The 27,153-nt window shown below is 36.7% G+C and overlaps 1 protein-coding gene across 1 annotated transcript in view; it reads right to left on the bottom strand.

Moving 5' to 3' along the window:
• The window catches only part of LOC134158723 (dynein axonemal heavy chain 5-like), a 160,149-nt gene that overhangs the window by 83,818 nt on the left and 49,178 nt on the right, over positions 1-27,153 (bottom strand). The window contains exons 40-48 of the mRNA XM_062608958.1: positions 26,930-27,076; positions 23,722-23,894; positions 20,918-21,096; positions 17,228-17,415; positions 15,819-16,013; positions 8,794-8,928; positions 7,601-7,790; positions 4,912-5,129; positions 3,683-3,994 (exon numbers count right to left, since the gene is read on the bottom strand). Of these exons, the coding sequence (XP_062464942.1) occupies positions 3,683-3,994; positions 4,912-5,129; positions 7,601-7,790; positions 8,794-8,928; positions 15,819-16,013; positions 17,228-17,415; positions 20,918-21,096; positions 23,722-23,894; positions 26,930-27,076 (1,737 nt within the window). The remainder of the gene's footprint in view (positions 1-3,682; positions 3,995-4,911; positions 5,130-7,600; positions 7,791-8,793; positions 8,929-15,818; positions 16,014-17,227; positions 17,416-20,917; positions 21,097-23,721; positions 23,895-26,929; positions 27,077-27,153) is intronic.

Genomic DNA, 27,153 nt, shown 5'->3' with positions numbered 1-27,153 from the left:
TTCTTGTTCTTTGCACGTATTAAAAAAAAAAATCAATCATGTCCATATATGGTAATATTTTATTATTATGGTAAATATTATTACTGTAATTTTTTTATTACTACTATTTTTAAAAGAATATGTGGCTGAAGAAGAATGTAAAATCAAGATACCAATTAGCATTAACTACTTCTTAGGTTATTTTGTTTGAACTGGGATTCTGGAGAAATTAGCTGGGCCATGACAAATATACATTCCCAATTTGCACTTTGCTATTCTTGAATTTAGCATCATATATCCCATGAAAGAGGGTAGCTATAGATTGGGTATGAAGAAAAAGTTCTTCATTATGAGGCTGATGAGACACTGGCACAGGTTGCCCAGAAAAGTTGCGGATGCCCCATCCCTGGAAGTGTTCAAGGTCAGGTTGGACAGGGATTTTAGCAACCTCGTCTAGTGGAAGGTGTCCCTGCCCAAGGAAGGGGTTGGAACTAGAAGATTTTTAAGGTCCCTTCCTATCCAAAACCTTCTAGGAAAAACTTTGAAGAACTTGGATCAGGAATTTGCTATCCCATACAAGGAGACAGCAAAATTAATTCAGATGGTAAAAAGTCATATGAGAAAAGACCCTTTTGCACAGTGTATAGTCACTGTGGAACTCACTGGACTGTAGAATGCTCTTTAGGGCAAGAAGTTGGCAGCATACTCAAAAGGTTTAGACAAGTACAAGCTCAATTAAAGGCAAATTTATTAATATTTATAGTATTAATTTGAACATCAGCAAAAGGTAAGAAACTCTTTGGATTATATATTCAACCCTATGCTCCAGAGTCAACAGCAGCCTTTACCCAAATAAGATTACGGTGTAATTTAATTTGGAGAGAGGAGTAAGTCGCATTTGACTTCTGCTCTGCTAGTTTTAGGACTTCCCTGAAGTCTCCAGAATAGGTCAAGAAGGGATCCAGACAGCGGATTTTATTAAAAAAAAAATAAAAATTAAACTTACTAGATTTTTTTATTTATTTTTTATTTTAAACAATATATAAATATGCTGAAAGTTTTGTTGCTCACATAACATCCATCACTGGTTTGAGCTTCGCACTTTGCAGGCAAACTAAGTAACACCACTCAGGTAATTATTTCAATTATTTTGTTCTTTGAAACTCTCAGATAATTGCTTCCATCAGTGAAGCAATTCTGTTGCTTACAGGTAGCAGCATCATTCACAGACAAGAAATTGGCAGTTGAGCTTCTAAAAGGAGAGTGGAGACTTCATAGGGGGATGAGAGCTTACTTGAAATTATTCCTAACTGCAGAATGCTGCTGAGAAGAAAGAACTGGGAAAGAAAAGGTAAAAGTGCAACCCTTCAATCACTGTTTTTAAAAACTCCTGTGGAAATAGAAAGGACTCAAAGATAGTCTCAATTCAGAATAAGGGGGGGGGGGCACGTGTTTTGGGTGGTGGTTTTGGTTTTTCTTTTTTTTAATTTCTCCTCATTTTTGGGGCTACCTCCTGTCTTTCATGTGAAGACTAATGACTTACATTTAAATTTATAATACACATGGAAAGAATAAATACATTCTTTCCCCCGTTTCACAATATTATTCGCTGGTGCTTCCCCCTACATTACTGCTACTTGCTGTATCCTCGTTAATAATGATTTTATCCAATAAGTAAACTTTCAGTGACAAATACTTTTGATTAGCAAAAATGAGGGGTGTTTCTTGTAAGCAGATTGTAATTGCTATAGCAGTTGTCTTACATCTGTTTTAGTTGAATTTAGATTGATTTCAAAAGGTCTCTATAGGTACACTTACCGATTGTCCTTATTTAATATAGTTCCATCTTTAGGCTAATCTTTATTTTCTTCTAAAGATGAGGTATTTGTAAGCTGCTCACATTCATGCTTTTCCTAATACCAGCATCAAATTCACCATGATCTCTATTTGGGGTTTGACTACTGTTGATTCCTCTTATTTCACAAAATTTCTTTTAGAATTCATCCTTTTTTTTTTTTATGTAGGGGAAAATAATAACTGTAAAAAGAGCTGTCTGAATACACAAGTAGTGTAACCCTCATCTGTAAAATCACTATTACCGCTTCTATTATTTGAGAAGCAAAGATAGCACATTAAAAGTGAAAGAAAACTGACAGCGTGACAGCTTTCATTTACATTTTGATAGTTGCAAATGCAGCCTTCAGCATAGGACTAACTTCATATTTCACTGAATTTTCATCTCTCAGTTTAATAAAATACATATTTTTCTGGACTTTATTGCTATTGCTTCAGGCTTGGGTATTTTAAATGTTGCTATTATGTCTTCAGAGCAAGTTGTAGCATAAAATAGAATTGTGGCAAAAAAGCAGTGAATTGACCCACATATACATTACTTTAGAAGCACATTTCAGAATTCATTATCAGAATTGTTTCTCTTGCTGCTGCAGTAAACACTATGTCATAGCATTATGTTTTGGAAGTAGAACAAAATGAATAGCTTGTTAAACATTGCTTTTAAAGTAAATGGGACTGAAGTGAAACATATCTGTAAAAAGACATTTGTTAACATTCAAGGCATTCCAAAATTATATTCATCATTGCTTTTAGCATGATTTATAAATAAACTTTCTGAAATATCACTCAAAGTTCAATAAAAACCAGCATTTTTAAAATCCAACAGCAATGAAAAATATTACAGGAGAAACCCCTGTGAATTCAACACTAATTCTACAAGTTAACCGGAGTGAAAGAGTGGGAAAGTAAATTTTATAAGGAAGTTGCATTTGTTCCACAGATGTTGGTGAAATCAGAAGACAACGCTGAAAGACTGCAAAGCAATAACTTTCTTTCTAAAATTCCAAATTAAAAAATGAGAATTTCAATGGAATTGGAAAAAATATACTACTGAGATTATGTTTTTAGACCCACTATTGAGTACAACTACCCATAATATTAATGAAACCTCCTTAATGATTCAGTGTGCTAAAGCTAAATGGAGGGGAAAAAGCATTTGGCATTCTTCCTTTGGACATATTGATTCAACACAGTTTAGTCAGAGAATATATCAAAGAGATGCCATCTCAAAAATCTCCCTTGATGCAGAATCATGGACTTTAAAATCAGAAGAGACCATTATAGTCACCTATACTCACCTACACTGAGCTTCAGAATACCACAGAGCACAGAACTACCCTAGATTAAAATATTTTAAAAATAATTCATGAACCAAATGCAGCCAAAGTACCTAAGATTTCACCAGAGTGAATCTAGCTTAAATTATTTCTGAATTTACTTCTTTACATTTACAACAAACAAGGAAGTTTATCCACTCCCTTAAAGTATCCTAAAAAGGATTAATATTGCAGTAACAATTACAAGCAAAGAGAATACCTGTATTTTGCCAACATACATTATAAAATAATCACAGATTTAACAATTCATTGCCAACTAACCTATGCAAACAAAACAAAGCATCCAAATTATTCATCTGTTATATTTTCACCCATTCATTAATGTTAAAGATAATTTTCTCTCCCTTTCTCCTTTTTTTGTTTTTGTTTTTCTTAACCCTTCATCCTTACTTTATTGCACAAACAAAGAGAAGTAAATAACTGAAAAAGCACTTAGGAAGAAAGAATGCTTCATTAGATAAAGAATAAGAAGTGCAACTTCTCTTTTTGTCTGAAGTGGCTGAATTAAGTACCTGAAATACAGCATTAAAGCAATTCCACAGGATGTCAGAGTATGTAGCTGGTAGTGTTTGCAGCCAAGACCTTAAAATAGGCTTCCAATCTAAGACCGAAGAACTCATGAAGACCATCCCATTACGAGAAACTGTTGCAGGAGAGGCATTGTCAATGCTGTGAGGTTCAAAAATAATTTTGCAATTGGGGGACATTGGAATTCGATCTCCATTGGCCAAAGTAAGGGTCTTATTATCATCCAGAACAGAGTTCAGATTTTCGATCCATATTGCATCAACAGGTCCATCCAAAACTATCCAGATATGCTCACCCTAAAATAAGGAGACACACACATGCAACTTTACATATATACCATTAAGTGACCAAAAATGCACATTTACTTAATCTCATGGAACACACTGATGGATATAACTAATGAGTCATAATTTTATGCTCATTAGCCCAATTTTTATAATTTGCTCAGTGATTTAATCCTTCCTTTGTTATCCTGTGCCACATCAAAAAGGATATCAAGGAATAGTGACAACAATAATTTGCACTGTTCTAAGCTTAAATCTGTCCTTTTCTTTTACACAAGTACATTAATCAGCCCCGAATCAGGGTGGAAGAAAATATATCCCATTAAATACAGTCACAAACACACATTTATTCCTTGTGGGATGTTACCTAGGTATTTCATGTAAGGCTTCACATCTTCCTAGTGAGGACAGAATGAAACTTCAGGAGATTTGAGTGTTATTATGATTCTATGAAACATCAGCTGCTGGTTTGATAAGAGAACTGGGAAATGCCTATACGATTTCTTAACAAAGCCTCTTACATTCTGATATAATGGTTATATTCTGATATAATGAAATAGAGATATAGTGACATATAGTGTCAATGACATGAAACCAGACAGGATAAAATCATCTTTCCTCTCCTTATGTCAAAACATGAACATTTCTTGCTTTTGTGTTCAAATGGTAGGACTACCTGCTTACAGAACAGACCAAAGCCCTTAAAATATTTTCCAATTCTGGAACCTGAAGTGCTTGGGAAGCCTTGTGCTCTCTAGTACATACACGTAATTCTGATTGAATTCTAGTCAAACATAAACTACAACTAACAATTATTTTCCCATTTGATTTTTATAATGGAAGATCTTTCACATAGATGACAGGTAATGAGACCTTATGGAAACAATATTAAATGTCCTTATTAACTATCATGATACAGTATCCATTACCTTCTTTGCTTTTAAAGTTTTTCTCCATAATGTAGAGAAAATACCATCTGTCCAGTCATTTGTAGCAACATCAAGAGTACCAAACATCTGGGAAGCTGTGATTGCCTTTGGATTCATTCTCATCTCTTTATGAGGTGCACCACAATCTGTCATTGCTTTCATCAAAATATTAATGCATTTTGTCTTTCCTGCACCAGTTGGACCTAGAGTCATCATTCCTTAAAACAATATGAACATAGTTTAAAATTAAATGTCAAAATGTCATGCTACCATTTAATGGTTCATTGCATCAATGATCTTTATTTTATTTTTATCAAAAGCCAATACAAAAAAAAATAAATGCTTCTCACTCCATTTAATGTTGACTGGAATGGAATTTAAAAATATTATTAAAAGGCCTTTATGACATCTGCTCTATTATGATAGTCAAGCCTATGTGGCTTTGTATCCTCCCTCAGGCAGTTCTCTTCCTTTTTCTAATGGGAAAATACAACTGCCTTTTTATATTTGCATGCAAAGACATTGACATGACTAGTGGCAAACAAAACCAGTAATTTCTAAATGTATTTAATGATAATGAGTAGTTCGCAATATAAGGATATAAAAAAATTGAGTGTATTTTTCTGAAACAAAAATAACAAAAATACTAACTTGCATCCATCCATGCTGACATTTTAATACATCTTTCTTAAAAAAAAACACAGTTAACAGCAACCACGCTTTTAATTTCATCATTGTACACACATACTGCCTAAGGAAAAGAAGCCATGTCTTCAACAATAATTTAAGCCTACAGTTGATCCTTTTTAGCTGTATTTTCTAAATTACCTACTCAAGAGGCCAAGAGTCTGAACAAAAGCAGATAAGACATTCGAACAGACTTCCAAAGTCATCTAAGGGAGCTAGGTAACTCATATTAACCACAAGGTGGACTGGACAGCATAATACTTATTTGGCTTTGAAAACCTCTTAAACAAAGGTATGGACAATCACAAATACAAGTTACAAACCTAATCCAGAATAATGCAGACTGCTTGACATTTTCTCTAAAACTAAAGGGAGCTGACTGTTCCCAAAAACATTTGAGCACCCAGACAGTTACTTAATCACGCAATATGTTATGTCTGGGGAGATCTAATCCAAGCTCCTCATTGTAATGGATTGCTGATTTCAACGGCAGTTACACAGAAACTGCTATGCAAAAGAGATTTCAGGATGCATGCACTGAATCTCCATGCATATGTGTGTGTCTGTGTGCATGAGCACTTCATTTGCACATATTGCCTCTATTTCAACCAAGAGAAGTCATGCAGATTTTTCCTGATTACTTGAAATCCCGTGGTAGACTCTCCATAAATCCAATGGTCCATGAGTAGGACAAACGCAAGTCAGGAAAACAGAATATTTTTCCCTCCACGCAATAACTTGTGTCATAAAAAGGCCCTGAGCATCCAAGTATTAGACCAATTGGAGCTGCATAACCCCTGAGAATAGGAGAGAAGAGACATCTAAGCAGAATGGTATAGCACATCCTGAAAATTTTGAGAGAACAGTGGTCTGTGTGTCTTACAGACCAAATGGCTTCTTCTAAAAAAAGGCACACTAAATCATGACTAAATCATTAAAACTTTCATTGTTTCTATACAAATATAGGTGTTATGAATTGACATGGAACACTGAACCCAGCAATCTGGATGTAAATTAAGTCAGCATATCATGAATCAGTTCTTTGGTTTATCAAAATGAATTAAGTATTTGAGGCTTTAAGGCCTCAGACTGTGCAAGGCAAATGAGTATTTCCTTTTATTTGTCCATTAGTTTAAGCTTACTATTCTCTTATTATGACACGAAAAGGGAGAATAAAAAGTATGTCATCTTCATAAATCTTTTCTCCTCTAGTTACATTTACTTTATATATTCTCCTTCATATACTGAAAAAAATCCTTAGTTGTTAGAGGTTAGGGGGGGAGGAACATTTCAAAGCAGTGGGGTTTTTTTCCACTCAGCTATGAAATGTAAATCTGGGCTTACTACTGTCTTTGGCACCCTTCCTAGGACAGAATAAACTTTACTCATTAGCCTTTTGAGTACTGTAAATTTTTTTTTTTTCTAGGGGACCTCTACAGGCCATTTTGTCCAACCCTCCCATGGTCCAGCAAGAGTTTGGCTTATTTCTCCTCAGTGTAAGTGGTCAGAATTGAATACAAAGAACAACATTTGGAATTATACTGCATGCTTGGTAGGATCTATCAAAGTAAAGGTTTGAGAGATTATTTTTTTGTAATCTCAGCATCATAATCTCACAGTAAATTTAAACATGAGCTTCACGACTGAACTATGTCTGAGGGCAACTATTGTTTTCTGAACACTGCACAAAATTGACTGTTTCTGAATTTTACTGTATACTCTACGTTTTAACTTGTTCCATAGAAATTTCAGTCACTGAAGGCCACACTCATATTTCCCGTAAAAATGCAATACAATAAAGCTAAAATCTCACTATGTGTGCATTGCACACACACAAAAAGGCATAACAGTTTCCTAGCAAAATATCCACCTAGGCCTTAAAAAAGACATCTGTTCTATTTTAAAATACATTTTTTTTGTTAAAATATTCTGCATTCTGTAGGAGATAATATAAAAAACTGTTGTTTGTACGCAGTCTCAAACCCTCATCTAGCATGCTAACCATGTCGGACTCGTTGAGTTTCATACAGCTGAATGAGTTTAAGTATCCATGGTGGATGATGAATAAGCCCAGCTTTCTCTGCCTGTTTCTGGATGGCTGACTGTAGTTCAGGATACCCAGCTTTATCCAGAGTAATTCCAGGGAACAAGTCATTAATAAGACTCATAAATAAGGGTTCATCTTCATCTACCTGTCAAGGATAAAGTAGGGGGAAATACATTATTTATCCACTGAAATAATTATTACAGTTGTAAACAATCTTCAAGAATATGCCACTTAAAATATTTCAGTAGAAAACCTAACCCTTTTCCAAAGCACATATTATAATTATGAATCAGTTTTATTAAGTGAATTTCTTACAATGCAATCACAAGTAGTAATTTCTAAATTAAATACTTCAATCTTACAAAAATATTAACATAGGAGTTTTCTTCAATATATATACACACACATTTCTTCATTTGGTATGTAAGCCAGCAAGATTTACTCAAATCATATTTTGCCTTGGATTTTTTATGATTTTTTTTTTCCTTCCATAAATCACTGAAGCATGCTTATAGGTTTGAACATATGTACCGATGTGCTGAACAGATTAACATCAGAAACAGCGTAACTGGTTTCATCACAAAACTGGCTCCCAAGGTAAATACGTAGAGTCTAGATGTGCTATAACCTTTCAATTGCAGCAATAAAAAGGAAGATGAATACTTTAAATAGTAATAACAAAAGAGATTAGACTATACAAGTGGGTGTTAGCTGCTTCCAATTACTTCACTCATTTCAATTCTTATGATATTCTGAAAAGGCAACAGACTCCCAAGAAATGTATGAATTAAAATTCTGGATTGAGAAGGATCTTTAATAACATTATTAAAACTTGATACAATGTATTTTTCCTTTCTCTCCTTAGGGCATAAAGAAGAAAAAAACAAGAGCCAATTAGAGGGCCAGGTTAGGTCCCCTGGGATCTGATGGTATTTCCGATGATTCTTTTCAGCTAAGGCTTCTGATAAGACAAATAGTGCTTACACTGTAAGTGCATTCTGTTTCTCCACTCACTGACAGATCATATTAATAACTGCAAAATAACATAACCAACTGATGAAGAAAAAGAACTTTTCAAAGTGTACAATAACTACATTTTAAAATGCAAATAAAGTACTCTTTTGGGGAAATTGCCAGTGTTACAGTACCAGTTTGGAGAGGTTCATGTCCCGCAGAACTCTCATCACTACAGTCTTCTCTGGCTCTTTGGGATTAGACCTTTTCACTGCTCCAAGTGTTCTTAAAACAGACAGAATATTTCTAAGCCCAAAGTCATAGTGAACCTTGAAATAATGCATAAACACAATTGGTACCACAAAGATTAAACACTTTAAAGTCAAGAGAGGGCTGAAAACTAAATTTATTAATTAATATATCATTGAACTTTTAAATATGATGAATTTCATAGCTGTTCATCTTTTCAACTAGATTTACAGTTCTGTTGCTATCACATCCTGAAGATATTTTTCAGTGTTGTGTGTTCATGCCTGCCAAGTGTTCCTTTCGGTGGTAAGCTTCACTTTTACAAGTCATCTGTAACAGAACTGTATCTTCTATCGTTTTCCAAAATTTGCCAGATGCACAAACAGCATTTTCCAGATGTACAAACAGCAAACCACACATCTTCAGACTACCCTGTGTTTTCCTCTCGCACAAGGACTCTAAGTATCTTGATAGATGGTACTGGGATTCATGACTTAAAGCGCCAATTTCTTGGTGATATTAAAAAAACATACTGAAATTATTCAGATATTATTTGTTTTATGTAAGCCTATCCTGTACTTAATAACTTTCTGTTCTGTGGATGGTTTCATGACAATTTGGTTTGGAACAGAAGAATTTACTCCAATATCTATGTGCATCTTAGAGGTATATCTAACTGACTTTGGACTTAGGCAGGTAAGGGCTGGAATATCTTCCCTTTCCCTAGAGGCACAGCTGCATATTTGCAGAGCCATACAGACATATCCAACTAATGTTAGCACTTTTGCCAAATATAAAATTCTGTCTTAGTTACGGTAGATTTGAAAACATATGCAAATGTTCTGTAATGTTTCCTCTTCAACTGTTGGTGCAATTCCTAGCCAACAGGGTAAAGGTTTTAAATTCTAGTCTCCACTACTGCCACCTGCTCAAAAAACTAAGTGGTGAAGATAGACATGGAAGGAGACAATAAAGGTATTAATATATTTGGAGAATGTCTGCTATCTCTGATTGATCAGAAATGTTGTTGAAACCAAGGGCATAGACTCCTTTTTTACACTCCTTGTTGTGCATTGAGCTTGGCCAGCTTCCAGATGCACAGCCACCCACTCACTGACTCCCCCTGCTCAACAGAACAAAGGGAGACAAGAAGATGACAAGAAAGCTTGCAGGGTGATATAAAGACAGAGACATCACTTACCAATTACCATCACAGGCAAAACAGACCTGACTTGGGCAAAATCAATTTAATTTATGACCAATTAGAATATATTTGAATAGTAAGAAACAAAGACAAAAGTAACACACTTTTCCCCAGCTCCTCCCTTGTCTCCCTTCCTCCTTCCCATTTCCTAGGCTAACAAATTGGAACAATACATTGAGTACAATTCAGAATTTTCAACAAGAAACAACTTATTGATTACGTTTGCAGATGATACCAAGCTGCTGAACTAGACCACAACTGGAGTTCAAAATTACCAAGAGAAATTAAAAAAATTATTTAGGTATGGCACAATTAAATAAAGGAAAACATAAAATACTATACAAATGGAAATAACCAACTGCACAAATAAAGTAGAGTAACAACTCTTATTCATTTAGTTGAGAAACAGGTCAGGTGCATAAAGTTCTGCAGAAAAATATCTGACATTGGAATATAGCCCCAAGCTCCCCAGTGACATATCTACAATTATAATGGGCAATAAAAATAGAAGTGTTCCTTTTAGGACAGTTGAAAAGATATATTCATTGCAGTTGACACTTCAGTACTGTGTCCAAAAGTCATATTCCACATCTGAAGATGAAGCCTGCTGATGAGAATTTAGAAACAAAATTACAGTTATCAATTGACTAGAAAACATGCTGTTTTAGGAAGAAGTAAACCAAAATCTGCCACAGTAGGAAGAGCAAATATGTAGGATGAGTTATGATAAAAGTATTTGACATGCAAAAAATACCTGCAAAAAGGAAGACAGAAGGATTAGAAAGGAAAAGAAAGGAAAAGAAATAATTTACTTGACTACAGCAAGGGATAATCAAGTTAACTTTTAGAGAAAACTTGGTGACCATAAGGAAAATGAAATTTTGGAACCGATTGCCTGGGAAACTGCAGGCTATCTGTCAATGGAAAACATTATGGGGACTCACTAACATTTATGGCAAATTATTTAGCTAAGAATTACTTTTCCTTCAGAAATATAAATGGATGACCCCTCAAGGCTCTATCCAGACTCATTTTCTATTACTCAATCAAGGTGACAAGTTGTTACGAGTTGAAGAAGTCAGATACAAATATTCATTCAGGTAGTGTCAGGAAATCTCATTTGCAGATGGACACATTAAGATAAAAATATTAACAACTTTATGTGAAGTTTGGAAGGAAAATTATATGTTGATGATGAAGTCCAATATCATTTAGTAAATGATACATCCTGGTGAAATATCCAGAATCACAGAATCATTGAATAGTTAGGGTTGGAAAGGACCTTAAAATCATCAAGTTCCAATCCCCCTGCCATGGGCAGGGACACTTCACACTAAACCATATCACCCAAGGCCTCGTCCAACCTGTTCTTGAACACTGCCAGGGATGGAGCATTCACAACCTTTTGGGCAACCTATTCCAGTGCCTCACCACCCTAACAGGAAAGAATTTCCTCCTTATAGCCAATCTAAACTTCCCCTGTTTAAGTTTTAGCCCATTACCCCTTGTCCTATCACTACAGTCCCTAATGAAGGGTCCCTCTCCAGCATCCCTATAGGCCCCCTTCAGATACTGGAAGGCTGCTATGAGGTCTCCAAGCAGCCTTCTCTTCTCCAGGCTGAACAGCCCCAACTTTCTCTTCTCCATGCTAGATAACCATTACTGACATACTGGAATAAGTCCAGCAAACAATGATCAAGTGAAAGAAAAGAGACAATGGTCAAAATTTGCAACATGGGAATTTGCAACAGTCTGCATAAGGAAATGAATGAGAGTGGTCAAACACAGAAAGGGTTCCCAGAGTGACTAATATCTTTGAGATATTCAAAACTCAACAAGTGTCTTAGCAACCTGCTCTAAATTGCCCCATATTGAGCTAGAAGCTGTACGCAGTGATCTCTGGAGGTCCCTTTCAATTTATGAGTCTGTGATTCTACAGAAGTGATGACTTAATTAAATTTTAAGAAATATTGTCATACCCTTTGTAAATTAAATATAAACTGAAATGACTTTTAAAGACCGGCTTCCTGGTGCATTCCAGCTGACCTACACGACGGGTGGTTCAAAGTGACCAACACCTACTTTTCTTAGTAAGTCTGCTATTTTTACAGCTACTTTACATCTCAGGAATATCACAGAACACCCAGAATTTACTGGTAAATGGGGATTATGAGCTATTTCTTTGCTACATGTTTTAATAGCAGGAATATGATTGCACTTGGACAAAATGGACTGCAGTGCTGTAGCAGATGCTCTTGTAAGGAAGAATTAAAAATCTGCAAATAATCTCAATAGTAGAAGCATAGTTTGCTGTTGTAGGCAAAATTAAAAAAGGGGTATCAGTGGTTTTCTCCATATGAAAGCACTTCAAACAGATGATCCTCAAAAAAGGAATTATGGCCTCATTTGCTTTCAAGCTTTTGTAGGCTTTCCTTTTTAGTTTCTATGGTTTTTCGTAATCTGGGTGAGGCTTTGTGAAAGGAGGCAGTAGGCAACTTTGGCTAGAAGTCATGTGACAAAGGCAAATAATTCAGCCTTGGAGGCATTGTTAGAATAACTGTTGTGGACACCTTGGGCTTCCTAAATTTGCTAAGGACTCTTCCTTGACTTTTATATGTATTTCTTTTTCTGAAGGAGATGACAGTCACTCGAGATGCCTTTGGCTACTTGTAAGTCAGAGCTGCTCTTTCTACAGAGCCTGCATTTGTGTGTGTAAAACGTCTGAAGCACTCTATGCAGTCCTTCTGGCAAATTCTTCTTAGATTTTGTGGGAATTAAGTTCAACTGGTGAATCCTTTCTGTTGTTACTTTCTTCTGTTAATATATATCACATTTGCTGAAATCAGTGTTCTGCTATTTCCCATTACATTGATGCTTTATGTGACCCTGCTCTTTCTAGACAACTGCCCAGATACCCAGCAGTACTTACTTGAATTTAAAATTTACAATTACAAATTTAAATAAATAAATTCCACTGGGAAAGACAGATCAATATCCCTTTAAGAAAGCCTGTCTGTACTATATAGTTCTAGTTTTCTGGCTAGACAAAAGCAATTTGTGTCTCACTGTACTTTCAGAAATAGAAAAACTCTCTAGCTCATGGGACTCCCATACCTAATCAGATGAACTCATTAGATCTCACTCTACATATTACCACGTTTCATCAGATGTATTCCCCAAACTACAATAAACTTCACCAAGAGCTTTGACAAGTCTTTCAAAATATTCCATTACTAGTGCAACTAACTATGAATGATGGGGGAGGGAGATGAAAACTCACATTAAAGTGAGGAAGTGGTGGACTCAACTGAAAAGCAAAAGATTCAGCCTGAGATGGACAAAAGAGACCTCAAGAGTGATGTGTTTCATATGTGGAAATTGGCACATCTCAAGTATATGCATACAGATAAGGAAGGGCCAAGAAAACAGCATTACTGCAGAAGAGCTCACATATTTCTTGGGTAACCAGCACAAGCAGGGGGCAATTTGAAGTGCCTGATCACTAATGCATGCAGTGGGAACTAAAGATTTAAAATCAGAGCTCTGTGTGCAGTTACAGGGCTACAGTCTAACTAGCATGAAAGAAATGTGGTGAGATAGCTTACAAGACTGGATTGATGCAACAGATGGATACAGGTTCTTTAGGAAGGAGTGAAAGAGTGTGGTAATACTTTGCCTTAGGATGGCTGATAAACCGGTTGAGAGTATTTGGGTTAGGATTAGAGGGCAAATCAACATTGTGGCAGATGCGTGCTACAAACTTCCTGATGAGGAAGAAGCTGATGAATCTTTCTTCCAATAGATGGAGCCTTATCTTTGTAAGTCCTGGTCCTCACTATGGAATTCTAGTTATAAGAGCATAAAATTCAAATATATATATATATATATGATGTATCTGGGTGAGATGTGACACATGTAGAGCACTTGTTCATTAATTTCCATTAATTAATATCAAGGAACTCCCTTGCTAGCATCAGCAGAGATGAGGCAAATGACTGACCTGAGACAAGTTGATTGAGCTACGTGCCTTCACAACAAAGCATTTGACTAATTGGTACAGGGGTTATCCAGATGAGAATTTCAGAAGTTGCACAGAGTCCTCCAGGCAGTTTCTGCAATCCCTAGGCCAAATGATAAGCACCACTTAGATGCTTCAATATGTTAACATGCTGAGTGGAGAATATTGCTGTCTCAGAGACTCCGGGGCAGTTTCTGCTGCACAAATGACCAGACTACACAGAGAAACTCTTGGTGCAGATGCAGCAATGTTCATGTACAAAATATTGTACAGTGTTAAAACAGTTAAAAAAAGTTTTGTTTGGGGGTGTATGTTACTTTTAAGTACTCTGTCCAGAAGTAAACCAGTTCCAACATCCATGATAACACAAAACAAGCAAATCACTCTTGCAGAAGCAGATGGCTGAATTTCTCATGTCTGCTTAAATGTCTCTTCCACAGTGAAGTAAAAAATCATACCCAGGACAAAAATTACTATACAAACTGAGGCAATGAGAAAATTCTATCCTACTGAGGCCAAGCATAAGGAATAAAAGAGATCCATATTCAACACTCCAGAGACAAGCTCTGTTGCTAATTGTTGAAACTGTGCATACACAAATTTTCCTAAAAAATGTCCACAAATTCAATTTAAGAGATTGTTATTGGAAAATGATCCTGTGACAGATACAGCCTATAAGCCTGGTAACTATAAAACACAGGCAGATGACAGGACTGACAGAGTAGTTTGAAGAACAACAAATGGACTAACACCAGTGATGCTAAATCAATATAGGGTGATTCATATTGCCTACAAACTAAGTTGAAGTCTAATGGAGACACCCTGTGCAATATTACAGGGAAGCCAATAGCAAATATGACCCTTCAGAAACCAGTCTACAACATAAAGCTGGTGAGTAAAACTCTCCCAGAAAAATAAATCTAAGAAAAATTAACTGGACTCCAGTTAGGTTATATATATATTGAGAGTGAGATTGCAGAGGTATGGAGAAGGGAAGAGAAAATCCAAATCTATACTTTTGTGTCTCAATTCTGAAGTAATGAGGGAAATACGATGCACCATTATCCTATTCTAGTGTAGTCCAAGATTTCTACATGGAAGTCTACATAATCACTAATACATTACGTAGTATAGAACTGAAATGATGTGATGGAAAATGTAGCCAATATGCCCACGTTTGTTAGGACCCAACCAAAGCAAGACATTTGAACTGCAACTTATTTACCGTTCATATGATTTCTCTTTGAGACCCTCTAGTGGACAGTCAACACAGGGCATTCAAAAGGCAACAACTAGGCCTGTTCTTAAGATCAGCTTTACCCTTTGTTTCTCCTTAAATACCGTATACCAAACAGAACAGCACTTTTTTGGTAGTGCTCAGCCAGGCAGTGCCAGCTGGGCACTCTTCAGTTATTTACAGTTCTTACACTGCCTCTCCAATAGATCTAGTCTTTGTAAGTGAGGAGACTGAACTACAAAGTTCAGCAGAGCAATATATACCATTCCTCATAACTTCTCCAATAACTGCACTCTGTTCAAGAATCACAAATCAGATTTCCTTTACTACACAAATTAGCATGAAAAATAAAAGCAACATGATGATTTCAGACTGTTTCTAGAACTTGAAACTGAAAACCCTAAAAAATTAATAGGTTCACAAGTGTAAAAATAATTATATGTTCTATGAAAGTATATTCTCTACATGCCCATCGAGTGACAGCTTACAGTTGGACAAATATTTATTTTACCTGTTTAGATAACTGCTCTTCACAGAGTTTGTAGAGTGTATAGAATTTTCGACTAAGGACTTGGTTGTCTCGGAAACCAGCACTTGCCAGCTTGACTCGCATAATAATGCTACGGTCAGGCACCATCATAGCAACTGTGCGAAACTGGATCTTCAAATTTTCTGGGAGCTCCTGTCGTCCTGCATAGCCAGGGTTCTGAAAAACAAAAAATATACAATAAAATTTTATATAATGAAAGCAAGATAAGGTTTATCCTTCCTGATAATAATTTGGCAAACATAGGAGCACATGCCAGGTTACGAAGGGTAACTTGAGCATGTCTCAATTACACATCACTACACAGTTGCCTGAAAACAGCAGTTTATGAAGTATGTAGTATTACACGTTTTTTGGAGGTGCCCAAAACACACATAGAGAGATAGCCACTTACAGATCTTGTTGGAGATGTTTTAAATTATTAGTTCCTCATGTCTTGATGGTGTTCCAGTGCTGGAGGTTACTGTCCTTTGTGAGCATTCCCAGACCATTTCAGTGTAAAGTCAGCCAAGCAATGCAAGCTATTACTGAATATAATTTAAACTAACAGATCTGACCTTTCACTGAAGATGTGTAAGTCATTCATGAGACTACTGCACCGCTCAGTTGTGACAACAGCAATCATTGGCTACACAGTGATAACTTCTTGCATTCTTCCAGCTGTTTCCAAACTGTCTTCACACTGCCCTTTGTATGCCACTGATCTGTCCTCTTTTTCAAATTGACATTTTTTCAAATTCACAACATTAACACCTTTTCAAAGGTAGGAATGCTTAAAATAAAGACAAATGTTTCCATTTTGAGTTGTGCATATGTAGTCTACAGCTAACGAGGGGCAGATACAAAGATGCTTTTAAGGTATTCTTACACTTTCCTGCTGCTTTGTCTCCTGCACTTGCTAGAAGCAGTCCACAGGCACCAAAGATAAATCTTCAGGAGGCCAGGGAACCAGAGAGTGAGTGTTTTCCTTCATGCTGTCATATAGACAGATTGTGGTCAAAAGTTCTTCACAGGTGGTGAAATACTGACCAGACCGACTATGGTAGTCCTTGAAATGTTCAATTACTTCTGTTTTATTTTGGCAAACTTTGAGTAACAATTGAGAGGGTTAGTCTCAATCTGTCAAATATTCAACTAAAAAAGGCCTTAGAACATGTAGTTAATGATAATTGCATACCTCAAGTCCTGAATTCCAATTAAAAATGTGGGCAAGATGAAATATCATCATTATCATTTGACCAAATTATTGTTCAAATTGTATTCACTATTTTCTAACAGACAGTTTTAACTATTTCAACAGGGAAATTTCAATAGGAAACGAAATAGGAAAGATTTTTCACAATGGTGCCATTTACACATATTCACACACATACCATAGTCAGAAATATACCAAATTCTCTGTCCATGTCCACAACATCGCCATCAGTGAAGACGAACTGAGGTTTCTTATTTTTCTTACACTGAAGTACAATATATATCTGCTGAGCAGCTACTGATAAAACTGGCAGTTCAATGCGGTTGAATTCATCAAAGCAACCCCATGCACCTGACTGAGCTAAACCTAAAAAAGCAAAACCAAAAAATATATATATTTTGTTAATATATAAGATCAAACATGAATAATTTATATATAAAAGGTAGCATGTTCTATACAACTTAATGCAACATAAGAAGAACAGAGAGTATGAATACAGAGTAAAGTAAGAAGTAAAAACTCAGAATAAATTGGGCTGTGTGTTAATGACATCCAGAACAAGAATTACCCCTTGGAAGAAAGATAAACAACCTTAAAACAAAAAGTGTTCAATAACACTCTCTATAGTGCCTAGTAGCATAAGTATGCATATAGCATGGAAACTCATCTATGCAGGGTGTGAAATTGTCAAAGATGAGCTTGAGAGACACTTACCTAAATGAAAGCACAGAATCAAATGAAAAGTCACTACATTTGTGACAGAAGCGTTGTAACAATTTATAACAATTAATTCATAGGTCAAAAATTGTTGGAGAATAGCATCCTGCTCTTCTAGAGAGAGGAACCCAATGTCACACTTAAAACTGTTATTTGGAACAGAATACAGAGTTCTAGACAGACATTAGTATCCATAAATATCATGTCTTTTGGGAAAGTCAAGTACTCCTCCTTCTGTATCATGTTAGCAGAATTGAAATAGGAGAGTGTACAGCAGCAGCATTCCAGAGCAGTAGTGGAAAAGCTATGTGTTCCTCTGCTGTTCCATGGTCATTTCACGAGAGACAAAGGCTAGTAAGTCCCTGCAGGAGCTTCATGGATACATCTGCTCCCCTCCCAAAACCCACACTAGACCAGTATTTCCCACAGCCTGGGTCAAGCAAGGACCTGCATCGGTATTTTAATTGGTGCTATAAAAAAATTTTCAGGAATGTTTAATTCAATCCACTGGACTAGTAGAGCTCAGTTTGGCTTAAGCTGTTTGAAGGCAGTGCTAAATGCAGAGAAAAAGCATGTCCAGGAAAAGGCATAGGTGTGTTTGTAATATTGAACAACTTATGCCCAGAGCTGCCTTGAATCCCCATATCATATATGGCAATGCCTATAGTACTAGTAAAATAAATCAAGGTTTTTTTTGTGTGTAATGTTAATTCTTTAAGACACTTAAGCTAATGGAAGAAAAAGTGCTCAAAAATCAGTAATAATACTATTGATACATACTTTTCCACTTTGTTTTGTTTCCTCTTTCATGTTTTCTCTTCTTTTGTCTTTCTCTGGCCTGTTCTGCTCATAATATCCTTCTTCCCTTCTCTCTGCTGTTCTTTGTCTGATCTTCTCTTGCTCTTTGAGACATTCTTCTAGGAACTATCATCTTACTCTAAATCCCCTTGAAGTCCCTTTTATGTTTCTCCTCTACCCTCTTCCTCTCTGTCCTTTCTTCTACTGTGACCAACTATGATAGCCAAATCAATACCTGTCAGTTTTTGCAGATAGCACAAAAAGAAAAAACTATAAAAATGATTCTTACATTCATTTATTTACATCCATCAACCACTTCTTTTAATACTGTTGCACTGATTGGTCTTTTTTACCCATGTAATTTGGGAAGGACTCTTCAACAAAATTAGTGGAGTCCCACTAGATCAAAACCAGTCATAGCACAGCCAAAAATGGCTCCTTTAGATTGGATTCAGCCATGGCAATACTGCAGATCTCCTGTGAAATTCAGCTCATTTCCATATGTAATCTTTTTCCTAAACAGCTGCTAGCTAATTTCTGTGATACTACAAGGAAAAGAATACTCCAAAAGAAAATAATTCGAAAAGAATAAAAATTCACATGGACTTCATTACAAAATCTAAAAAGCAAATGGAATATATACAAATACCACAACACCATAATGAAGCAAAGACTAAAGTAATTCTACAGATAGATACCAAATTTAAAATATGAAAACCTTATTCCTACTGTCTTGAAAAACAAATTAAGAATGTTCCTTGACTTCACTGGTGTGGAAGCAAGTCCTTTAACTAAGGAATTCATGGCCCTGGATGTAGCAGCAGGCTTTAATTGCCCGCTCCAGTCTTACCTGGGACTTCTACCCATACCCTCTGTCCTCCAGTCCAGAAGCTCCATTTCATCTCAGGCAGACCTTACCTATGATGTATGTAAGGCTGGGCACAGTTCTATCTCCTGTTATTCTGACTTGCTGATTGCACTTCCTGGAGGACCCCAGAACTATCTGTAGTCTTACCTTCATCCCTGACTCCCGCTGTTCTGACCGAGATCCCTGGATGGACCCTGGCCTCAGCTTATTATTTTACCTTGACTGATGGTCACTGGACAGCTGACAGAACAAGCTGTCACCAGCCTACCCTGCTCAGGCACTGTGGGACTGTGTCCTGGCTAGTGAAGTCCTTGCCCTTGCCTGTGTGGTGGTCATCCTGGGCTCAAACAGAAAAAAAAAAACAAAAACAAACATCAACATCTACTCTTTGGGATGCAACAAGGAAAAACCCTAAAGATGGATATTCTTTAACTAAGAATTTTTTTTCCATATAATACTGTCTCTTACACTTACTATCTGTATATTAAAGGGTTTGGGAATGATGTTCTCTATAGAATGGTGAGGTTCAATTCTAGCCCAACATTTTTTCTTTGGGGAAAAATAAAATAAATTAATCATTTGTTCTGCAATGCCACCTGCTGCATGGAGTTAGGAAACCGGGCTCTCAGGCAAGGCCAATGTCCCACAGCTTTGAATAAATTCAGTTCTTGCAAATTATTTCATTCATTTAAAAAAAAAAAAAAGAAAGAAAATACATACATATGTATACACCCACACACAAGCAAAGGCACAGCAAGTAAACTGTCAACTGCAAAACAGCTTAGAGATAATGTAACTCTCTCGTGCACTATCATACTGTGCATTAATTTCTGTCCCCACATAGAATATATTAGGGTAACCAAATAGAGAAATGGAGTAAAAGCAGAAAATAAAAGACAGGACTAAAGAGATCTTTAACCATGTCTAAGTAATGTGACAACACTCCCACTCCAATCAGTACAGTTATCCTACAAACCTGGTCCTCACATGATGCAAGAATCATACAGCAAAATGGACTCTGCTTATCATGAAAAGTTATCAGAGTTAGACCACTATCTCATTGTTCTAGTGTCAAAAAAGTTCTAAAGCTCAAAATAAGACACTGCACCAATTTGCATGTTTCCCTGCCTTGCACAACATTATTGAGTTTCGTATTTGCTTGTCTTGGTTAATACAAAAATGGCAATGGAGGGTTAAATATCCTCTGTGTTTGGCATGGTGGGATAGAGGAATAAATAAAATCAGTAGGAAGGATTAAAAATGAAAAGGATAGGAAACACCCTCCAAGAATTTTAAAAAAGACTGGAAAGCAAGCAGGAATTAAAAAGGGTGAAAAAAAAGGAGAATCAAATATCAGGAAAAGTTGAAGAGTGTCTGGAAATAAGAGGTAACAGAGAAGAAAATACCCTACTAATCACTGCTAACTCACTAATAAAGAGACAAAACCTTATGACTCTAAAATGAACAAACCAGATTATTCCTTACCTTTATAGATACGGCCAAGTCCTCTGTAGTCCATTTGGTCTGAACAATTGAAAACAACAACATACTTTCCCAGGCATTTGCCCATGTCTTTAGTTGTTTCTGTTTTCCCTGTCCCTGCAGGTCCTGCTGGTGCACCACCCATACTCATGCCCAGGGCCTGTGCCAGAGTGATGTAACACCTACAAACAGAACAAATGGTTCTATCAACCTTTTCTTACTATTAACTACTTGAAGTCCATTAATGTAACCACAGCAGCAGTATTATACAGAGCTGAGGAAGGGGGCAGAAATGGCTATAATTCCATGTGGAAAGTCCTTAGTCACTCCGTTTGCATAATGAAGCTGAGTTACCAGGTACCATGTTTGCTCCACCTGCAGAAAAGCAGGCATTCAGCACAGCAATGACTGCAACAGCCCAGGAAATGCATAGGCCAATTATAAATGCCGAGTACCAAACTACTTCAGTATTGTAATTTTCTCACGCTAATCACATGCCACCCCTCCACAACTCAGCCTTATTCTGCAGCACCCAGACCCATTGGGTTTCTGCTTTTTTTTCCCATCCTCCTACTCTCTCGCCAGAGCACACAAGACAGGCTCTCTGATCTGGCAATGGGAAGGCACAGGGACTAGAAGTAGCTGCTATTCTTGTCATTTCCCTACCAGCATGCCAAACCAAAGCAGTGCTGTCAGTCACATGAAGTTTTTGACATCCAGGAGAATGGCCAAGAGGAAAGACTGTAATGGGCAGTGGAGGAAGAAGTGAAGGGATCATGAGTCCTAGAATCATCTGCTTCAGCCTCTATCCTGGGTTTACAACTTCAGGTTTAAGTCTCTGCATTGTCAGATGGTGTGGAGACTACTGAAGCGTGTACGAAGACTGTTGGGTCTAACCTACATGCTCAGTAAGCCCATTTTGACACTAAAAAAATCCAATCTATAAAGTCAATAGCTTTATTATATATCTGGGGAGAGAAAATGGGCACTGAAGAAACACAACCGATACCAGCTAGTAGCACTTCCTATAAAATAACATAATACTCATTCTAATCTAATAGTAGTAATAATGCTTTATCACCTATTACTCAGTAATCAGCTAACAGTCAGTCAGTTAATACAGAAAAAATACTACTCCTAACAATTCTGCTACTGAAAATGAAGCAAGGACAAAATGCATACATAGCACAAGTCCTAAACAGAGCTTCACTTCCATTTCATTTTGTATCTGTCATGACATGGTCTGTGTCTGACATGATTTCAAACACACTATCTTAATATAATGTACTATCACCAATGTATATTTATCGTGTGCTTCAGGAATCTTTCTGAACACAAAATCATTAGCCAAACAGCACTTGACTCCAAGCTGATTAATGGAAAACAGAGATATCATTACGTGAAATTTATCAGAAGGTCACACAAGTCCATATAGTAGTTATAAAAATACTGAAATAGAAAAAGCCTATAAGGGGAATGAAATCTGTTCTTATGTAACATGACTTAGGTACTTAAATTTCCCATGCCGACACTAAAAACATCTCTATTTCAAATACTCTTTCAATATATGACAGTGGATAGCCATCAGTCCCTGCAGCTTTGTTTAGCTTTTCTAGGTTTGCTCAAAGACAGATACCTCTGTTATTTTTTGTTAATATTATTATAGCTTAAATTCATTCAAAAGGCTCATTTTCTTCAATCATGTCACCCTGAGCTAGTTTTCAATCTCATGTGACACAGCACCTTGAATCAATCCCAAATCAGCTGTGTTGCATTTTAATTCTGTTGACAAATTTTGGATTACAACAATTTTGTACTGTCTCTCATAGTGGGCAAAAATATTGTCTGTGTGGTAGTGCTGTCCTACCTACTAATCAATTGCATGCTTACTGCTGCAAACAGATATCTACCTAGCATAGGAACAGTAGGGTACATAACATAGAATTTGACAGCTGTTAAAAGCTAGGTATTCAAGTATAGGGGTTTGGCTCTCTTAAATAGCTCAATGGGCATAATTTTGGTTCAGAAATTGGCAAAAATCTGAAATTTCATTAGCAAATAAAATCTAGCGCACAGAGAGTGCAAAGACACAACAGTAATTCAATAGCCTGCAGTCATCCTTCACACAACAAACAACTGAAGATTTGACATTCCTATTCACACTTAAAAGAACAAGCTCTGACATACCAAATACATCTCCCTCTTGCCTAGCTGAAGTGCTACTGATTACTTTAGGAATCTATGCATCTAATAGAGATCATACTGTGCAGTATAAATAATACTCCAGTAATTAAAAGTTCTTGTATTTTGCTCTCAAAGCTTTTTCTGTGTTTGTAGTCCTGTAATTCTCCATCCACTTTACTTTAAATGGCATTGGCACTAGTTACTCAATGCTGTGTCCTGAGTTACTGCTTTTTCCCTTATGGTAAATCACTTCCTGTAATCCCAAACTCTCATGCAACTAATAGCTTACTGAAAGCAGCAGTGTATTGTTTTTCAGATCCACTCTGTTGAGGCTGGTGAAGGCTGCATGGCGTTCAGGTATATCTATCTTGAGCACAAGTAAATTTTTCAATGCCTACCACAGCACACACAGCTAAAGCGAAAGCTCAGAGAATTCAAGACCCCTCCCAGGGATGTCTGCTTTCACAAGCTGAATATATAAGCACTGGCCTCTGCTGTTCATTAGCGATATTGCAGCATTATAGTGCAAGAAAGGAATTCTGACCCGTGGAAGTTAGAGGAATTAAATGAAAGGAATTAAGTTTTAGCTCCAGAACTATGCCCTGTATTCTTTTTGTAACTACCTGTCAGTTAAGGGAGTTATGACAAGCCTGTCTGTACACCCCAAGTATTCATTGCAGTAGGTGAATTCTACATCAGTGATTTGGATAATGCATTTATCCAAGTCTTCAAGGAAATAAAATCGAGCCTGCTTTTGCCATTCAAAATCAGATGGAGACTTAATATTCATACGGACCTATAATAGAAAAGAAAAATCATTAAAACAGAAAAGAAACAGTCCATTCAGAAGAAAAAAGAAAATAATCTACTATGCATAAATTCAAGAGTTGGAAGAATGAGCACAGAATCTGTCAGGATTTAAGATATCTCAAATGATCTTTTAAAACCTCTTGCCCTGGGTGCAGCAGTAGTAGTCATTTTTCTCCTTCTTAGTAGCTGGTGCAGTGCTGTGGTTTTGACTTTCAGCCTGGGAGCAGCGCTGATAACACCAATGTTTTTAGTTGTTGCTAAAGTAATGTTTACTCTGACCAAGGACTTTCTGAGTCTCATGCTCTGCCAGGGAGGAGGGGAAGCCGGGAGGAAGCAGAGACAGGACACCTGACCCAAACTGACCAAAGAGGTATTCCATACCACAGCATGTCATGCCCAGGATGTAAACTGGGAGTTACCCGGAAGGGCTAGTTCACTGCACGGTTGGGCTGGGTATCAGCTAGTGCTGAGGTGTTGTATTCTCTTCCCTTGTTGTTTCCATTATCATTATTATTGGTGGTAGCAGCAGTGGTTTGTGTTATACCTTAGTTACTGGACTGTTCTTATCTCAACCCGTGGGAGTTACATTCTTTCAAGTCTCCTCCCTGTCCCTCAGGGAGCAGGGGAGGAGGAAGGGGGGGGGGGGTAAGAGAATGTCTCCTTCACAGGTTGACCACCTGAGAAGGAGAAAAAAGACATGTAATCGCTAAGCACTTCTATTATATACCTCCCAAAGCATAAAGGTGGTGACCACACTGGAAGCCAGATCAGTTTCATGATCAATGATTCTATTGTACTACAAGTCATTACCATAAAGTACAATGAGAAAAGAACCTTAGCCCAAGCCCCCCATCTGATAAACACTAACACAGCAAATACCAGGTGTAAGTAAGGTAGACAGGCTGAAAGTGTGAGATCAGAAACAACAACTCTGAGAGCCAATAAATCAGCATTGTGACAAGTGACTATTAATCCAAAAGAATGCTAATCACAAATATGATTAGACACACTTCGGTCAGATCTGTTGTTATCTCAACCCTTTGTGCCCCATGTTGGGTGCCAAAAAGAACTGTTGTGGTTTAAGTGCAGTCAGTAACTCAGAAACACACAGCCTGCTCACTCACTCCCCCCACCCTTCCTCCCACCTCACTCCTGGAGGGAAGGAGAATCAAAAGAATGTAACTCCCATGGGGTGAGATAAGAACAGTCCAGTAACTAAGGTATAACACAAACCACTGCTGCTACCACCAATAATAATGATAAGGGAAACAACAAGGGAAGAGAATACAACACCTCAGCACCAGCTGATACCCAGCCCAACCGTGCAGTGAACTAGCCCTTCCGGGTAACTCCCAGTTTACATCCTGGGCATGACATGCTGTGGTATGGAATACCTCTTTGGCTAGTTTGGGTCAGGTGTCCTGTCTCTGCTTCCTCCCGGCTTCCCCTCCTCCCTGGCAGAGCATGAGACTCAGAAAGTCCTTGGTCAGAGTAAACATTACTGAGCAGCAACTAAAAACATCGGTGTTATCAGCATTGTTCCCAGGTCAAAAGTCAAAACCACAACACTGCACCGGCTACTAAGAAGGAGAAAAAATGACTGCTACTGCTGAACCTAGGACACCTCTCTATGACATGCTCTGAACCTTTTGATCACCTTGACTTTCCTCTGCAATATGTATAGAGATTATGAAATGTGTCTTACAGAGATACTGAAGACCGTTGGTGGAAAACTTCATAAAAAAACAAGTAACAATACCAGTTACACTGCATGGTATCTGGTGCCATTACTCACTGAAATACTAAATCATGGACAACACATAGATATATTGTATACATGTCCATGTGTTTGTTTATTTAGGATGTATTTTTCAGCATGAACTTGCCACACACATATTTGAAGATCTTAGTTCATTATTTTTGACACTTGATTTCAAAACCTCTGGCCTTTTTAATATAACCATATGCAATACGTAGCCCTGGTTATCAGCTTTGCAGACATGGTATAAGGTAAAGAGAAGGTTTTTGATTCTCAGCTGCTTCCCTCTACTTTCTCTTAATCACAAAAGAATGTGTTTAGCAGGGAACAAAAACTTTGAAAAGGATAATATTACATGTACCAATTAAGAACCCTATCGACAGTTTTGAAGTTATCCCTGATTTTTTATTTCACACACAGACCTTTTAAATTTAACCAATTTTCTGTGATTTAATTTTATTATAGGACATTAAAGCAACTGATAATGAAATTTCCAATTAAAAAATAATTTAAAAAATACATTTAAAATTACAGGCAGAGGATAAAATCCCATCTTTATCTTAGAAGCTGGCAGTTTTCTTTCTAATTTTCAGTATATTTCTTAGTGATTTGCTAATTTTCTTTACACACACACACTTAATTTTTATCTTTCTAACATGCATAAATTAAACAATGCAGTATTGAATTACTGACCTTTGTATCATGCAAGCTTTTTGAAAGCAATTTACTTCACAGTTTCATCTTTTCAATATATTTATCTAAAGGAAGTCTGGTGCAATTCAATTATAAGAAATATTAAAATATCTGTTGTGGTTATTGTTGCTAGCCTTTTCAAATATATGGAGCCTCACTGCTTTAATCTTTGAATAACTATCACCTTAAATCAACACATAGGCTGGGCTGGAAATCACATGATTGACAGTCATAATAAAGGGACTTATTTTGCATTTACATTTCAATTACATAATGTATTAATTTTTCAATTTGAGAGAACAGTTTAATTTTAAAAGTTAAGCTCTTTTACTTACAGTAAATTTGTGCATGACATATCAACAACTATTTTAAAACCTATGAATGTACATACAATTCACCCTTACCTCTGCACCACATCTATAAGAAATCAAACTAAATCTGATATGCTGTACCACAGCACTAACAGAGCTACTCAAAGAGAATAGATTGTAAGGTTTGTTTATAATTATTTTTTTATATGTGCAAAATCTTCCATACAAAAAGTTCCTTAAAGGTTTTTAAAAGCTTACCAAATCATCAAAGATATCCTTCTGGTGCACATGAATGGTGATTAAAGTTTCATATTTTGTGCGCTCCATTCCTGTCAGATTGTGTGTTGTCATGTCAATCAAATCATTTAAAAGGTCCAAAAACTTCTGATTTGTTGTGTGCATTACCTTTTCACATAGCAAGAACAACTGTATTAATAGAAACATCACTTGTTCTTCCAATGTTTACAATAAAAAATAAAAAA

The sequence above is a fragment of the Pezoporus occidentalis genome, unplaced genomic scaffold, assembly GCF_034315485.1.
Source record: "Pezoporus occidentalis ecotype Australia unplaced genomic scaffold, CSIRO_AGI_Poc_V1 ctg132, whole genome shotgun sequence".
NCBI classification, from domain to species: domain Eukaryota; kingdom Metazoa; phylum Chordata; class Aves; order Psittaciformes; family Psittacidae; genus Pezoporus; species Pezoporus occidentalis.
This window is presented reverse-complemented; position numbering and strand designations above follow the sequence as displayed.